The following is a 19036-nucleotide window of genomic DNA, read 5'->3' as shown; positions in this document are numbered from 1 at the left end:
GACGTTGTTGTATGTGGAATGATACTAATTAATGTCTTTGTGTCAGTTTATTGTTTAAAATGGTCTGCAAAGGTAACACGTGACCTTTCTATGTCACTACGCAATTACGTGAGGTCGCGCTGGCGAGTCACAGAACCGTTAAGTGTTAAGTGTTGGAGTCCATTAAAGTCCATTAAAATGTAAAAAATCCTGGAATGTTTTCCTCAAAAAACATAATTTCTTCTCGACTGAACAAAAAAAGACATCAACATTTTGGATGACATGGTGGTGAGTAAATTATCTGGATTTTTTTTAAGAAAATTGACTAATCCTTTAATAACAGTTAGCCCGGGTTATCCATATCATTGTGAAAAAACATGTAGCCTATTAATATTTCATAAACAGTTAAAGTCTGCCTTACTGTAAGCAACTGTAGTTTATCAGGTTGCGTCAGTCCAGGTAAACTTGTATGCGTGTATTTGGCGCCACCTACCTCATTTTTTGCGGGTGTACAGTTAGGGCTATGCAAAAAATCGCCTGTAATACTCATGCGTGTTTCAAGCTGGTTCGGTGATAAGTATAAAATCGCCATCAGCTGCTTTCAGATGGAGCGGCATTTACTATACAGAGCCATAGTTCACAGAGAAGCTCGGCAAAATCGGGTTCATAATCGAGGAAAATCGACTCCGATAATCTATGCGATTTTGCCTAGCTTCTCTGTGAACTACGGCTCTGTGTAATAAATACCGCTCCATCTGAAGCATGTGATGGCAATTTACTTCTAATCACAGAACCGGCTTTACTGATGAAACACGCATGAGAATCGCAGGCGATTTTTTTGCACAGCCCTATGTACAATACGACTTATATGTAATTGTTTAGCTCGAATATAAGACAACACTGTTTATTGAGAGGCATTTTTGTACAAAAAAAGGCTTATATTCGGGACATTGCGGTATATGCTTTATCGCACAAAACTATCACAATCCTTACAGACCCACAAACCACTGGATTATATATAAGCCAATTACAGTAATGTTGCAACAGCAATTGTCTCAGAATTTAACGTTAAGTGCAGTCCTTTTGTAACACAAGTGGTGCTTTAAAGAAACTGCACTGAGATTGTTTTAGACTGCCATACGTTAAAGCACAATGTGCTAAAATCTGCTCATTAAAGTGCCTTCCCATCAAACCCTGTATCTACAACAAATGAAAGCCATAAATGTTTTTTTCTCTGGATCAATTCAGATCGAATCTTTGTTGGTCATCTAGTCGACCATCCTGTACATCCCCCCATTTCAATGTCTCTCTCACCTTCACAGTGTCCAAGTCTCCTGCTTTTGCTGCTTCTAAAAGTCTATAATCCACGTCTGAGTTCCTCACTGGAATGTTTTCTAACAGACACAACACAAAACATCTTATTCAAAACACAAGAAAACTCCAAAAATAAAGCCAAAATCTGATCATTCAGTCCGTACCGTTCAGGATCTGCTGCACAGTTTCGTTGCCCATCTGCGCAGCCGTGAACCCCTGCAGAGATACAACAGCTGGGTCGGCTCCATAACTCAACAGCAGTCTGCATGTCTGTAAGTGTCCGGCCAAAGCCGCCCGGTGTAACGCCGTCTGGCCCAGAGTGTCAACAGCATTAATCTGTACACACGCATGGTAAGAGACAAACAGAAGTGAGTATAGTGAAATGTGAACTGCACAGCAGAACGCAGCCCACCAAGCAAGATCATAGCGGTAAGTAAACTTGGCCTGTTTTGAAATGAACACAAACATGAATTAATGAGACAAGCCCTTGGGGAAAATTCTGCGCTCCTTCAAAGACTGTCAACACCGAACAGCGAAGAAAGAAAAGATCATGTGCATAAGCGTATATTTTGTCTGTTTGAGCTAAGCACATCTAAATGTGTAGGCTGTGATGGATACGCTTAAAATGGAATAAATATAAAGACAAAACTGTTGTGAGCGATTTAGACCACACTGCAAAATAAAATCAAATAATATTAAATTAATAAAAATAGTAAACTAATTTCTTTAAAGGAGACATAACATGAAAATCTGACTTTTTCAATGTTAAAGTGCTATAATTGGGTCCACAGTGCTTGCATGAACCTAGAAAATAAAAAAATAAAAAAATCAACCCAGTAACTTAGTTTGGGTAAACTATTCTCTGCAAGCATGTGGAAAAAATAGGTCATTGAAATTTGGCTCCCTTGCAATTGCAATTTTAATATGGTATAATAAATTATCTATATGGTATTTTGAGACCAAACTTTACATACGTACCATGGAGACACCAAATATTTATTTTACAAAAATTATTGTAAAATACCCTTCAAATAATTTGAAAAAAGAAGTAAACTAATGTTTTTAAATTTAAATAATAAAATAAATAAAATCATCAAATAATATATACAATAATATAATGTATATATAATAATATATAAAATAAATAATAAATACATTAAAAATATTTTTAAATAAATAATTAAAAAAAATTTTTATCAAATACAACCGAGGTTGTGTTGTTGTTGTTATAATTATAATTATTATTATTATTATCGATACTACTGTTGCAGTTTGTACAAAATATTAATATCATTGCCATCCTTTTATATAATATTATATTTGTTGTTGTCAGTATTGTAACTATTATTACTATTAATAATAATCAATATTATTTATTATTATTATTATTAAGTTATTATTATGGGCATAATATACATATTATAATTATTATTATTAGATAAATATGTAGTATTATCTGTTTAATTTATTATTATTATTTTGCTTTATTATTATTATTATTATTAATATTATTATTATTTTGCTTATCATCATTGCTTCACAACAATATCATCATCATCTGTACTATTATCAGTTTAATTTATTATTAATACTATTATTTTGCTTATTATTATTGCTTCAGAACAATACCATCATCACAATTGCGGTTTTGTTTTTGTTGTCTGTTTTGTTTTGTTGTTTAGTGTTCTGCTTAATTGTCTGTTTTGCACCTATAATAATAAAAAAAAATAATAATAATAATAATAATAAAAATACAACCAAGGTTTGGATTAAGTTTGTAAAATAGAGCATATTTTTATCTAAGATTCAGAATACAAACAAAAAACAAATCGAGTCTGATATGCCAAAACACCTCGAATTATGCTGCCTGTCTAAACAAACCCATAAAAATCAGTGGAGATCTACGGCTAATACGCAGCCAAAGCCACCAGCTGATTTTCTCACTTCAGATGGCTTTATTCTTCACGCGTCCAGGCTCTCTTATTAACACAATGCTCCAGTACCATATGTTTACCGGTTCCCTACACGGCCTGTAAACACACGCTAGCTACAACGGCCTCTTGTATTTGAACCTCCAGCCTGACTAATTATCCAGTCCATTGACTTATGTCTGAAGACGACCTGGCCGCTGGAGTTTGGCAGCGAGCTGGGTCGCGACAAGTTAATGATCAGCAGCATTTCCACCTAGCAGATGGACACGAATGATAAAATGATGGAATTCAGGTTATAGCGAGTATGTCACAGATTATTCATCATGCAGATGAGCTGGGATGCGAGGGTAGGGGAGGACAGCATTAAAAATCAAGCTGCTTTGGGCAACATAAAGAGGACCGCTGGATAATACAACATTGCGTAAAAGCAGGATGAGCATGTTTGGTGAACGCGAACCCTTTTAGATTCACTCTCGGCTTGAACAAAAGCAGCAGACAGGGATGAGATTATTTACAGGAGCGTTGTCTCCCCGGTCTCTCGGCTGAAGAATAGCTGATCGTTCCTGATGCTCTCAGCCAAGACGAGAGCTGAATGCCTGATCAGTTAGTCGATGCTTATCTGATTTGGCTCTCTGAAAGAGCTCCATTGATCTGGAAGTCTTTTACCCCTTCTCTGCACTGTAGAGGTAATGACATGACTTATATAGCTCGTAAATGGCCTCCAGTTTCTCCGACGTTGCCCAGCTGTGCGGCTGTGGCGGCGGTCTGTTTACCTATTCGGTTTCAATTGAAAAATAATTTTCCCAACATTGACGCGGCCCTCTCATGTGTGCAAGACTAACCTTTAAAACATATTAGAGGAATATAACTGGCTCACTACAGAGAGGTTTAAATACACTGGGGAGAGCAAAATAACTAGGTTTTAAGAGAAAATCCAATGGAACAGTAATGATCAGATTTGAAATTTGCGATCAATAAGGTGTATGGGTTAATGAATGTAGTGTTGTAAAAGGAAAGACGCACCCAAAAACATATAGTGTCAGATTTGCATTTATGCATTTAGCCAAAGCGACTTACAGTGCATTACAATGTATCCATTTTCAGCATGTGTTTTTTCTAAGTTCAAACCCATGACCTTTTGCGCAGCTAACGCAATGTTCTAACACTGAGCTGATGGTGGAACAATGTTATTGTAAAGATGGGTAAAGATTTTTACACAGATTATGATTGTAATTTGGTCAAATCGACTGATCATGCATCGTCTTTTCCATTTGCTTTGATAAAGTCATAAAGTGTGTTGTGTCCAGTCTTGAGGGCCGTTCACATTATAATTAATTTAATAATAATATAATTTACTCACCACCATATCATCCAAAATGTTGATGTTTATCTTTGTTCAGTCAAGAAGAAATTATGTTTTTTGAGAAAAACATTCCAGGATTTTTCTAATTTTAATGGACTTTAATGGACCCCAACACTTAACTCAACACTTAACAGTTTTAATGCAGTTTAAAAAGCAGTTTTAACGAAGCATCAAAGGACTCTAAATGATCCCAAACAAGGCATAAGGGTCTTATCTAGCAAAACGATTGTCATTTTTGGCAAGAAAAATAGAATAAATATGAACTTTTAACTCACAACTTCTCTTCTGTCTTCGGTCCTGTGACGCGCCAGCGCGACCTCACGTAATACGTCATCACGTCAAGAGGTCACGGGTGATGTATCGAAACTACGCCCCAGTGTTTACAAGTGTGGAGAAAGAGGACCGTTCCGACGTTGTTGTATGTGGAATGATACTTATTAATGTCTTTGTGTCAGTTTATTGTTTAAAAGGGTCCGCAAATGTGCGTTTCATATTTGTAACACGTGACCTTTCCACGGCATTACGCATTTACGTGAGGTCGCGTTGCCTCGTCACACAGCTGGAGGAAGAAGAAAAGTTGTGGGTTAAAAGTGCACATTTTTTTGCCAAAAGTGACAATCGTTTCGCTAGATAAGACCCTTATGCTTCGTTTGAGATCGTTTAGAGTCCTTTGAAACTGCAATTTTAAACTGCATTAAAACTGTTAAGTGTTGGGGTCCATTAAAGTCCATTAAAATTAGAAAAATCCTGGAATGTTTTCCTCAAAAAAAAAACATAATTTCTTTTCGACTGAACAAAAAAAGACATCAACATTTTGGATGACATGGTGGTGAGTAAATTATCTGGATTTTTTTTAAGAAAATTGACTAATCCTTTAAAGAAAATACACTCTTAGAATAGATGTGTTAAAAACAACACAATCACTTTTAGTTAACACTAAATGCGTTGTCCCAGATTACACACATCTCTTTGTTCATATTGGAACAATACATTTTATGTTACTTTTTACACAACTTGTGATGACACATAATGTGTTTAAATGATACATAATGTGTTTAAATGACACACAATGTGTTAAAAGCACAAAAAAGTCTAAAAATTAACACATACTTTCTTAGAGTATAGCAGAGTTCAAACCTCAACTATAACGATAAAGATACAAGGAACAATATCGCTGGAATCACTTGATTTTTTCCAACTGATGAACGATAAACCAATGACAGCCAATCAAGCTACTTGAAGCTAAAGTGCACGTGCATTTGAAATGACAGGCACTGTGGAGAAGCTGAGGTCCATTACATAAAATTTTTCCAGGTGTCCAGCGCTGCTGTAACTGACTTTATAATATACACTGACCATACCAAAACGAAAGATATTAGTTTACTAGATTTCCTGTTTAGAGATATGCGAAATGCAGTATGTTGAGGACATCTGCAGGTTATAGCCGCTTTAAATGCAACAAGAACAGTGTATTTAAAAATGATTTAGTTAGGTCATATACATTTTTTAATTAGGAAGATATAAAGATGCAAGACTTCTATACATTGATAAGCCCTTTTAACTCAAAGCTAATAATTGAAACTACCGATAAGCATGCAAATTAATTTTACGAAAAATCTAACGGAGCAGAATTTTGCTGTGTTAACAAAATTCACTGTTAATTTTTCTCCTTTTGGAGGAATGTGATGACTCAAATGCATAGCCAGTTAAATGTGACAGTAATGCCGCTCCACTGAACTGATATTGCTCAGATGAGAAGAGGCGCTCATTCTTTAAAAGAGATACATTATACACTTTTGTAGCTTTTTATGGTTTTTCCTGAGTTTAATTTATAATGTCATCAAGGTTTCTAGCTCAAAAGAGAGTCATAACAGGTTTGGAATGGCATGAGAGCAAATAAGTGTTAACAGAATTTCATTTTTGGGTGACCTTTACTTTATATGCACTGCAAAAATGACTTACTTACTTACTATTTTTGTCTTGTTTTTAGAACAAATATAAATCAAAAATGTATAACTTAAATCAAAAGGCATTTCCTTGAGAGCAAAATGTGAAAATACGTCTAGTTTTTAGACAAAAATATAAAATGTAAGTGGATTTGTGCTTAAAAGAAGCTAAAAATTTGCATGGGTAAGACATTTTTGGTAACACTTTTTATGAAGCCCATGCATATAATGAATTATAGCCAATTTTTTTATTGTTTATAGGTAATTATTACTTTCCATAAATATATTTATAAAGACACAACAGCACCTACAGTATCCCCTATTGTAAGAACAGTTATAGTTACCATTTATAATATTTTTATTATTATTCATAAGTAATGCATTTGCTTTTTCAATGTGCATGCTTATAATCCATTTTACACTTATTTATTATATATATATATATATATATATATATATATATTATAATAATTAAAAAAATAATTGATGGCTTTAAGCAAAGTGAAGGGTTAGGCATACAATCGAGTTTTCCTAATGCTAATGAAATCATGAAGATATTGTCCATTAAAAAAATAACGTGGCTGTGTTTAACTAGTATTAAAATTGCAACGGTTTGTATTAATAGAATTTCTGTTTTTTTTTTATTATAGCCATTATTGTTACTTGACTTTTTAAAATGGATAATGAATAACATCCTCATGATTTCCAAACATTTGTAGCCTAGGCTTTCACTTTACTTAAAGCCATCAATAATGCATATATAGAGATTAATAATTATATTATGACTCACAATAAGTAACTCACAACATGGCTATTAACAACAATAAAAAACAATTAAGTTACTTGATGAAGAAGTTAATTTGCATTACTAATCAGATGTAATATAATAACATAATAGGCTGCATCTTTAAAAATACACTCTTGGAAGTATACAACTAAAATCAGTGTATAATGGATTATAAGCATGCACATTGAAAAAGCAAATGCATTACTTATAAGTAATACTAAAATATTATAAATGTAACTATAACTGTTCTTACAATGGGATGTTGTTGTGTCTTTATAAATATATTTATAGAATAGTAATAATTACCTATAAACAATTATAAAGGGAGCTATAATTCATTATAAAGATAGGCTTCATATAAAGTGTTACCAAATTTTTTTCTTGAATTAAGTGTTATACCATTGGCAGATTTTTATGGCTTTTTCTATTCACAAATTAGCTTGTTTCTTGTTTAAAAACTAGACTTATTTTTTTAGCTTATTTTGCGGATTAAGAAAATTCACCTTTTTTATTTAAACTTTATTTTATATTTATTTTTTTGACAAAAAGAAATAGAAAACCAAGCAGACAGACCAAGGGAAGAAAATGCATCTTGATTTAAGAATTTTCAAATATTTTTACTTAAAACATGACAAAAATACTAAGTAAGAAAGTCATTTTTTGCAGTGTGAGTTTTGAGAGGTGGATTGTAGAGCAATGTGTCAGGTTTGAGTGCGTTTGTGAAAAATGAATACAGTAATGTGTAACATCTCCACAGGGAACAGATGTACCTTTGCTGCATGTTTCTGTAGCACCTCAATGATGTCATTGTGCGCCCGCTCTGCTGCCACATGAAGAGGCGTCATGAAGCTGTTTAGGGAAAATAAGATAACAGTGAAGCGGAGAAGGACAGAGCTTAGCATCAATCTCCAGTGGATGCACTTGAACAACTTAAAGGCACATTTACTCACTCTTTGTTTTTCTCATTGACATTGGCTCCTTTCCGTAGCAACAGTTCAGCAACTTGTTTTCTTTTCGGGTGGGGTGAGGCGACGACACAGTGCTGAAACACAATAATTACAGGTAATGTCACTTTTACTGTAAGTTATATTCTTTTATTTAGCAGATGTTTTGAGAAGAGGCAACTTACAAAATACATTGAACATTTTGCTTAAATGTCTTTAGAAAGATTAGAAAAGTCATTATTTACTAATCTTGTAAATAATGACTTAAATATTAGTTCGTGACAAAGTTATCACATGAGAATGCTTCGGAAGACAATTTTTTTGTCCTTTTTGAAGCTTGACAGCTCCAGTGCCCATTCATTTCTAATTATATGGAAAAACAGGGAAGAATTATACTTTAAAATGTCTACCATGAAAAAAGAAAATCTCATGAGTTTGAAATGACACGAGGATGAGCAGATTTAACAGAATTTTCAATTTTAGGTGAACTGTTCTTTTTAAATCTCGATCTCTCAGCCATATGATCTTTGAAGTCAATCATCAGGAGCTCACCAGTGCTGTCTCGTGTGTCTGCGGGTGCTTGAAGTTGATGATCTCCAGAGCGAGGGTCTTCTTCACCTTTGTCATGTCTGCTTCCCGTGCAGCCTGAAGCAGAGAGTGACCCTTAAATTCATCTGGATGGGAGGAAAAGAGAGCATATGTAGAGAAATGATGTTAGAAGCTCCAACAAAAGAAGGGTAAATATAATTCATCAAGACAAAGTGTGAAAAGGGAGTTATAGAAGCTGCACAGCTGTAATGCAATCTGGCATTACGACTGCAAAATTTACATGAAGGTTATCTATAATGTACGACTGCACCATCAGACATTTTAATCATCTGGATTTGGTATGGTCACCCTTGCATTAAATGCATTCGAAAATTAATTGTATATCCAAGACCCTTCTCAAAAACACTGAAACCCATTTGTTTTATAATAAAGGTAAAAATTAAAGAAAGGTTAAATTTCATACTTAAAGAACCTAAATCCAGGTAAAAAACAATAAAATGTAAACTATATTAAAAATAAATAAAAGAAAACCCTGATAATACTATGAGGAAAATGGTATTTCTTTCACAGCTTCATTAATTCAATTTCCAGACACATTTAATCAAAGTGCCTTTGAGGAATAAAACAACTAAAAAAGCCAAGTACTTATCTCATAAAAACACATACACCGGTCAGTTTAAAACGCAAACCACACATAAAAGAAAGTCATGTTTCAGTCAGAACTGCACTAACTTGCCTCGCACAGAGAAGACAGATGGAAAATTCACAGGCAAGAAATATAACAATGATGCCTGCCAACCTCATCAGCACACTGAAGCTCATCCTCTACAGGGTCTGAATAATTCAAAATAAGAATACTGCACATATAAAGCAGTCTTTTTGAAATCTTTAGTGTCTGTCTCTGTGCCAGGAGGTACATGGCAGAAACAACTGGCACCGTTCTGCTTCTGGCTCACTTGCATGTGCAAGGTGAAAGATCGTCTTTACTCGAGCCAAATACCAATTTATAAAAAAAGAAAGGCACTCCAGACAATGTCACTCACTATATATTTTAATAATATACCCGGGTTGTGTTAATGCCATTAACCAACAACACCCTTAAACATTGCCTAGAATATACCATAGGTTTTTGGTTTGCTACATAAAAACGTTCAAGATCTTTGCCTTTAGTACAATAAATTAATAATAATTTAGTTCATTCCTCTTAAGAAAGATATTTAGAAGGATATGAAAAACAATCAATTACAAAGACAATAAAATATAAAAATATACAATAAAGAAAACTTACTAATAAACAATAAAAATATTTTCTGCTAAATAGTTTCAGTTGCCGAACATTCAGCGCTTCCCTAATTGATATTATAAAACGGGCAGTTCTGGTTCTTCATTCTGATTGGTTGAAACGCGTTCTAAGCCGTGATAAAATACCCTGGTAAACCCACGGTTCAGACCGCATTACAGGAGTATCACTGCGCCACTGTTGCTGTGTACCGATTTATGAAAATAAACACCACACTCTTTAATCACATTTTTAATTTTTATACAATTGCACAATTATGGTGATATCCAGATAAATTTCTATTAATGTTGTTGAGTCATTTAATCAATAAATATAAAACTCTCCCTGAGGAGTTTCTAACTCAAATTCATATTTCCGCTATCCACTGGGTGGCGATCTTACCCAACTTAAACACTGACGCATTCACTCAACACTAAAAACAGCGTGTTTTCATCAGGCTCTGAATCTGATCTCTTACAAAAGTTCTTCACAAAAATTGAATTATCTCCGCTTTTAGCAAAAAAATTTGAGAGGTGATAAGAGAACAATTGAAGGCAGGATGAAACTTTTTTTTTTTGAAAGCGAATTGTCTGTTCTTTCATTTGATATTTTATGTTAATTTAAAGAAGATAATTTTTCTGCAAGGTATTAAACTAAAACTGGGTGGCAACTTAAAAAAAAAAAAAAGGATGCTTCCAACCATTGATCATCATTTCAACAGTTGCACGATATAAATGTTAATGTATAAATTAGACGAATGGTGATTTATAAAAATAAACACCACAGTCTTAAATCATATATTTATTGTGTCTTTGCTGCATCTGTGTTGGTTGGGAACTGCGCTCCGTTTCAGTCACACTTGATTCTGAGGAACTACTTTGTTTGGCGGAAGAGTAATATTTGTACTAATATAATTACAACTTATTTGTGTTTTATCTTATAAAATCCCACTAACGTTAGGCATATGAAGTAACCGTTTTATAAACGCAATAACCCCCGCGAAGCAGTGGGGTTACAGTGCATTTTATAACAGCTAAGGGGGTTTAGGCACTCCGCTTTGCAACGCCCCTTAGCTGTTATAAAATGCACTGGTAACCCACTGCTTCTTGGGGCTTATTGCTTTAATAAAATATTAAGGAGAGAATTTTTCATTACGCAAACAATTAATTGCCATCTCTCCTCCATTAAAGCTCAGAGTATAGTCTGTTTTTTACCTGTATGTGAACGAAAGCGAACAGTCAAACAGTGTTTGTTTGGCTCGTACAAGCACACAGACAATTGATGCATGCACATTTTAACAAAATGCTAGCATCTCCTGGGCTATATTCTACATTCTTCTGTACGCACATGCACGGCCTACATGTAAGGTTTGCACAATTACAAACATCTGACGGTGCACATACTATTTTAATGATGAAATTTGTGTCACGCACACTGTGCGGATCCTCACGTTTATGTTTACAACAGGACTATACTACTAGCTTTAGATACAGGCCATGCAATTTCTATAGGTAACTAATGCAGGGATATGGACAGTGCTTTTCAAGTGTTTTCCATTGTAACTGTTACCATACTGTGTTTTAGCATGGATGCAATGTACAAGTTTCCCAAATGTTTAAAACCCTACTGCCTTAACCAACCCAAAGAATCATAAAAAGTAGTCACGTAGGTAAAAATATATACTCACATGTGAGCCTCTCTTTGAGTTCTGGGGTCGGGGCCATGTCCACCGCACTCTTCCCATGGCAGTTGACCAGAGTGGGGTCGGCTCCGTGACTCAGCAGTAGTGAGCAAACCTCCACGCGGTTCTTGGAGGCAGCCTCGTGCAAAGGGGTGAACTGCCAGAGGTCCATGGCATTGACGCACGCTCCATGCTGCAGAAAAACATTCAAGGTGAGAAGAGGGCTAAATCACACTGCAAGGAAGTAAAGAACATGGAGGCTTTGATTCATTTTTTGGAAATGTTGAGAACATTGCACAGTTCTACTTGGGCGGTTACAGCAGTTTTAAATCGATTATGAATTTCTATCTACTGGGGATCCTGCTATGCACCAGGAGCTGAGTTAATAGCACTGTGGGAGAAGAATATGTCCCACTTTTTTTGAAAATGGCAGCTTTCCAAAAGTAACACATCAACTTCCTTTTGAAGGCAAAGGGTAAGTAGTACCCAAAAAGTTCTCCTGAAAAACTTTACTCATTATTCAATTTCTTTCCTCCGTCAAACACAGAAGGTGATTTAATGTTTACGTTGCTTTTGCCATTTTTGGTCAACTTTTCCACCTTAGTTGTACACAGGAGCAGCATTTAGCATTGTTTTAAACACTCACTGAAGTGGCTTGAAATGCACAGTTCGATGCATTAACGTAATTTCAATGGATAGAGGATCTTAGGCCGGGACCTATTGAATGGCTTCTCCCGCTTTAAAAACAGCCAATAATGTTTAGTTCAGCCTGGAATCTGATAAGAAGCCGTAGTGCAGAATAATGTCAAAAAAATCATTGATGCGTATTGGTGGAAGTGAGAGACTTCTGAAATGTCTTCAAAATGTGAATTTTGTCAATGTTTTAGAGCACATTAGTTTATAGAATCATCCTAATGTAAAAGCCCACAAAACTTCAGTTGAAATTTTCTAATGGCTTTAAACATTGTGTTTCACTAAAGAAAAGTCTGTAATGTACTTATGCCGCAATAGTTAGCTTGTCCAGAACAAAGCATCCACATAATTCGTCTGAGTAATATACTCATGCCGCAATAGTTAACTTGTCCGGAACCTAGCTGATATTCATCCACTACTGTACAAGGCTCAACGCAAATATTTTTTTATACTGGCCCAGTCGGGCCAGTGGTTCAGGTTTTCACTTGCACAATTTTCACTGGCCCCAATAAAAAAAATGTCAGTGTCACATATTTAAAAATAATAATTCAAAAGTCAAACATAATTGTATACATATACAACAGACATGTTCCAATGAAAAAAGGCTCCCAACTTTTCTGCTTTACCTGTAAACTGACAGCAAATTGTGCAAAATATTGCATCGTTTCTTTCGTCGTCTTTTGCCCAAGTAAATGTCTGCTTCCAAGATGTAAAATAATATATATTGATGAAAATATATTTTAGTGACTGAGGGTGAAGCACTGGCCCAATCGGGCAGTGACAATACTCTTTACTGGCCCGAACGTCTCTCACGCTTGCCCCAGGCCAATGTTGAGCCCTGTAGTTTGACACTTGCATTACATGCAAACGGTAACGCTAATAGGATTTTGTTTCTCTTTTCCCGTCTCGTCCTCGAGGACACTGAGACTAACAGACCCAGTTTCTGCTGCCGTGAAGGTCAAAACGAGTGAGCTGCCGTCCAATCAGCATAAATGAGGAACCTCAAGATGTGACTGGAGAAATACATTTACTCTGGATGTGATAAAAGGATTATTAATTGTCTTTTTGATCATCGCACAGCCCATTTAATCTGATCTAATGATTCACAGAGCTCAAGGAGATCTGAGGAGCTGCTGAAATCATGATAATCTCTCCTGGGGGCATGAGCGCACTGTGTGTAACTCAGCTCTGCTGTGAACCGAACTCTAGACTTTGTTCTGGAGACAGGTGGGCCGCTCTGCAGGGCTTTGTTGACACAGCAAGAGTGCTAGAACACACAGTGAGTATACCATCCCAGTTTTGTAACACTTACAGTTTTGTAAATAATGAATCTGGGCCAGTTTTGATGGATTTTTGGCTCAGCTGAGAGACTTTGTTTGCGTTGAAACAACATGAACGTAGGACAGAACATGCAGAATAAAGCAAACTTAAGATAGAGCATGTTAGACTGTGGAGTCAACGCAGGTCACAATTATTTTAAAAACGCAATCATTTTATAGCCAGTACCAGTAAAATACCATTGATGGCAAGCACACAGTTGATGGTAACGACTGATTTCCATATTCATTTTTCTACTATAGAAGACAATGGGTACTGTCAACTAGAGGTCGTCACGGGTCCACTTAGATCCGAAAACCTGAGGTCTGACCCGAGAGCCCCATTTAATTAAAATAAAAGTGTTTTTTTGCAGTAGGTTAATTTTGGTTGAGACAGACATACATGTCAGTCAATTTTAAATGTACATTTTAGTGGTTACCTTGGTGTCACCGTCAGATAACAAAGTAAAACAAATAGAGCAGCTCGCCAAATAGGCTTTATGCCCACCTGCACTACTTCCTGAATTTCATCCAGCTCCTTGTTTCCTGTCCGCCATTATTGGACAAACTGATTGATCCAGGTGTGCCTGATTATTGTTATACTGAGGGCAGGCACACCTGGATTAATCAGTTTGTTTGTGACTACTGAGGTCAGGCACACCTGGATTAATCAGTTTGTCCAATAATGGCAGACAGGATACAAGGAGCTGGCTGAAGTTCAGGAAGTAGTGCAGCTGAGCATAAAGCCTATTGGTTGCAAGACCAGCGGGGTTTCTTTCTGTCCGACTGCTGTGTGCGAGGCTGCAGACTGCACACACGTCGGTGTGTTTATATTCTGGTCCAGTTGGGTTTGAGAAAAAATTGGCACTGGTTCAGGTCGAAATCTGGTCTAATTTTCTCGGGTTTGTCTCGGGTTGGGTCTTTCTTTTAAAAAAATTATTTATGCACGTTGGGTTCGGTATAAAGTGATTCAGGTCATTTCGGGTCAGGTACATTTATTTGGTCATGAGAAGACATCTACTGTTAACTTTGTGCTTATCTTCATTTATCAAAATATCTTCTTTTGTGTTCAACAGAATAAAGAAACTCATACCAAGTTAGAATAACATGAGGGGGAGTAACTTTGGCTAAACTTTAAAGTCTAATTGAAAAGCAGATGCTTGTCAATCAGTACCAATTCTTCTCAAAATCTAAAACATACACAAATTCACTCAGGTTTCTCTTCGTACCTTCAACAGAAGCTCTGTAACCTCATAATGTCCATACGAGCAGGCGTTGTGTAGAGGAACAAGACCACTAAAAACCAAAAGAACATCACAGTTACATACATTGTAACTTTATTGAGATACCATGTGGTCATCTTGTTTATAAGTCTACCACGTGGTAAAAATGTAATTATAATACATAGTACAGTATAAGAGCATCAAGAAAAAAAACGTGTGGGAGAGATATAAATATTTAAATATATATATATAGTTGTTACCTACCCTTTATCCTTAGCGTGAACATCGGCGCCATGTTGGAGCAAAAGCTGAACTATTCGGACCCGGTTGTATCCAGCTGCCAGGTGCAGTGGAGTGGACTACAGGGAAAAACAGACATAAACCAATTATGACAAAACTGATCTAAAGAGATCCTGACATATGTTTCACCTCTCTGAAAGAGTGCCAAGAGGTGTCTTTCACTCTCCTATGCCTCTTAAAAAGTATTATTGCTTCCATTTTTATCTTTCTGATATTAGGCTGCCTGGGGACCAAGGGAGGTCTTGGTTTGCCAAACACGTGAGGAGTTTCTCCTTCAGGATGAGCTGAACTTTGCCTTAAGGAAGTCACACTTCATTGCAGCTTTGCAGCTCATGGACCCACCCAACAATCGAATCTTGCAAGTGTTTTCCCCACTGGGATAGATTTACGCTTTTAAATCCAAATACAACACAAGAATAAGTCATGTGACAATGCCACAAATCTGTATAGAAAAGCACACAAGGGTGTATTACAACAGTTCCTACATCGCATCTTGCCGCACAAGCCCTGAAAAGTGAAGCCAAACGATCGCCCCCTGTGACTGGTCCCAGTATATATATGTTATTTAATGGGACTTGACACCAACAAAACAATTTACTTACACTTTAATAATCTTTTTCCAAAGCTGGTTTCTGTCATTTACTGTAGTTTTTATCACGCTTATGTAAATACATGTGTTGGTTTTTAAAATACTTTTTTAGTGGTGTCACATCATGATTGACAGCTGTGATATGCGCATTCTACGAGAGCGAGGGCGGGGCTTTGATTTCGTGGCTTTACTTCCTGCTCACTACTGCACAGGACTGGTCCCGAAAACGCTACCGCGCAGACTCAAGACCCAAGAAGGGACACTGGCGGCTTCACTTTTCACCAATGAAAGAGAGCGAACGGGCGTCGTCCATTTTTTTTACAGTCTATGAAGACAGTATGGTAATTTTGTATAACTAAAGATGATGACTACGTTTACATGTACTCCCAAAGTGTGATTATTAGTCCCTCAAGAAAAACGTGATTATACGATGGCATGATTCCACACATAATCAGCCAAAGTCCGCATATTTATGCGAGGGCTGCATTTTTTCAAATACGCCGCACTTTCGCAGCATAAATTGCAGATTTCTAAGCGCAAAATATGCATGGCTTGCATGATTTCAAAAATCACATATATATCCTAAGCAGAAAGATGTTGAATTGACTTCACACAAGCGCAGCCATGTGCCCTGTTGCCATGGGAACGTTATGAAGTGACGTAATTACTTGACGTAATTATGTGATGTGAACATCATTGAAAAGCTGCAAAAGTTTCTGGAAGGACTGGATTATTCCCAAAAATAAGAATAATGAATTAATCGCAGTTAGCAAACCTCTTCATTCCTGTTTACATGCAGTTTTTATTTTATGATTATTTGCCTATTATTTGCTTATCATTCACATTCTGTGCTGTGAGGAAGACAGAAATATTATGACAATGCCCTTTAATGGTTTTATTGGTTGCTGTTGCGTTCTTTGAGCAGTTTCTAGATGAATGCAGGATGGCTAAAGGGCGTTGCACACCGGACGAGAAGCGCCATGTCGCGTCGTGCCATGAATCTAAAAACAGAACACATTATTTTCTATGAATGTATGAACACCAGCGGCGCCTGTCAGCTGTGACTCTGGATACTGCTCAAATCCCTGTCGTGCCACATAAAGCCAAACACATAGTTCAACATTAAATAACATCATATTTGTCCCAAATCATTAACGATTAACATTGGCTGCTAATGTATATTTAGCATTTTCAAGTAGACTCTATCTGACTAAGCTTGTGCTATTTAACGTGCACGTCCGGTGTGTAATACTTCTGAGTTGACGAAGTGCTGCAATTCTTTGTAAGGTGTGCGACCCCCTTTACAGCGAGTCGTGTTGACAGAGTTTAGGAAAAACGTCCTAATGCTAAGTTTACTAGAAATTTGCACTTAAGGTGTGTGACAAAAACACACGTGCACTTCAGTTAGTGTGGTACAGATGCAAAAAAAAGTTTTTACATGGCTGTGTATTGCAATTAAAATCGGCCAAAACCACCTTTTAATATGATTATATGCGATTATGAGTTTAATCACATTATTTTTACTGAAGTATTGTGTTTACATGACATAATCGCAATATTTCCAATATCTCGCATTAGGAGGGTACATGCAAACGTAGTCGAATGATTGATTTTCCACCCCAAGACAATAAAATAAAACAAGCTGAGAAGTTAAATTAAAAAGACAATAGTAAACATCAAATGAGAATGTAACAAGATACTTAACTTTCAGATGTCAAGCACTCATGCATTCAGCATCCAAGAACAAAACATAAAAACCAAAGAACAAGACGATCGAATACAATCAAATGAAATGAGGATCAGGTGGCGGAAACAAAATCAAATCCCCAGAAAGGTCTCCAATGAAACGTGACAAGGTACACAAGAGTAAACCATGACAGTGATGTATTGAAGTGAGTGTGCGAACGCTGTGCATTCTTGCTTTGTCTCCTGCTATAAGCAGGCATCATTCACCTTACAGCTAAAAATGCAGAAAACAATAAAGAAATCAATTTAGAAGAAATTGAAAAACTTCAAACTGTGCCCCTCTGTTGCAAAATAATGATACCAATATGCAGTGATAAAAATTCGTGGGCATGCACACCGCCTGGAGGTTGTAAAAGACAAACCATGTGAAAGTGAGTGGTGGGGTACAAGGGGTTTATTAGCCCTCGAGCGGCAGGTACGCTAAGCCTCCTTTTTACAACAGAAGGCTCATACCAGGTTTTACCCCTCAACACCTACACCCAGTTTTATTGCATTGACAGCAGAAGTAAGTGAATGAAGGATGATCAACCGAAACGCCCACAACGTGAAAGCTTTCAGAACCAGCAAATCAATTAAAGTTAAGAAAACCAATAAACCAAAAGCGAATAAAACGAGTGCAATCTAGCTTTTATTGAAGAAACAACTTACCAGCATTTTCTGAGATGTCGACTGATAGACAATGTCGCCAGAATGACAAATAAATACAAACAAACATAGAAACAAAAACAAAAAAACACAAATAATGACATAATGATAGCATTACGTTTTCTGGCACGTTCTCTAAAATAATTTCTCATCTTTTGTTCTACAAATTTCTATGGCGCTCTCTTCGCAATGTAGAGCGCTTGCAGACATAAAGAAAGGCAGTACCATACTGACGCTGACTGAAATGAAATGATTTCAACACTGGGAGAAATTGTGGACAGAGAGGGGCAGTCTATCATTCTCTTTACTCGCAGGGGAGTTCACAGCGTCTTGATAAAAGTCGGTGGCGATTGGATAGCACTCAACCAAAACTGATTTCAGACAGCTGTCACTGAGGAATCGCACGAGCTGCTGGATTATGTGATTCATTTTGAGGCAGAACACTCTGGGTCAGCTGACGTGTGCTTTAATAGTCCACTGAATTTGTATAATTGGTTGAAAAGGCGAAAATAGCAGATCAGACAAACAATGTTTTCAAAGGGTGCGTATGAACCTTGCTACTAACATTTTTACATTTTGAGGCTGTTTACACTTGGCATTAACATGCGTTTTCGTCGATCGGATCACAAGTGGACGACGTTAATGCCAGGTGTAAACGGTGTTCAAAACGTTTTGAACGCGTCCACTTTCGACCACTTTCAAGCACATCCAGAGGTAGTCGAAACCACTTTCGATCGAATCGCTTTGGAGT

General features: G+C 36.5%; 1 protein-coding gene across 4 annotated transcripts in view; it reads right to left on the bottom strand.

Annotated features, from left to right (window-relative positions):
- The window catches only part of tnksa (tankyrase, TRF1-interacting ankyrin-related ADP-ribose polymerase a), a 119543-nt gene that overhangs the window by 25847 nt on the left and 74660 nt on the right, over positions 1–19036 (bottom strand). For 2 of the 4 annotated variants that reach the window (XM_065286772.2, XM_065286774.2), the window contains 9 exons: positions 18289–18309; positions 15270–15364; positions 15012–15078; positions 11780–11966; positions 8817–8938; positions 8271–8362; positions 8091–8169; positions 1458–1629; positions 1294–1373 (listed from right to left, as the gene is read on the bottom strand). In XM_065286772.2, the coding sequence (XP_065142844.1) occupies positions 1294–1373; positions 1458–1629; positions 8091–8169; positions 8271–8362; positions 8817–8938; positions 11780–11966; positions 15012–15078; positions 15270–15364; positions 18289–18309 (915 nt within the window). The remainder of the gene's footprint in view (positions 1–1293; positions 1374–1457; positions 1630–8090; positions 8170–8270; positions 8363–8816; positions 8939–11779; positions 11967–15011; positions 15079–15269; positions 15365–18288; positions 18310–19036) is intronic. The other 2 variants (XM_065286773.2, XM_065286775.2) reach the window with 1 other exon arrangement.

The sequence above is a fragment of the Paramisgurnus dabryanus genome, chromosome 18, assembly GCF_030506205.2.
Source record: "Paramisgurnus dabryanus chromosome 18, PD_genome_1.1, whole genome shotgun sequence".
NCBI lineage: Eukaryota > Metazoa > Chordata > Actinopteri > Cypriniformes > Cobitidae > Paramisgurnus > Paramisgurnus dabryanus.
This window is presented reverse-complemented; position numbering and strand designations above follow the sequence as displayed.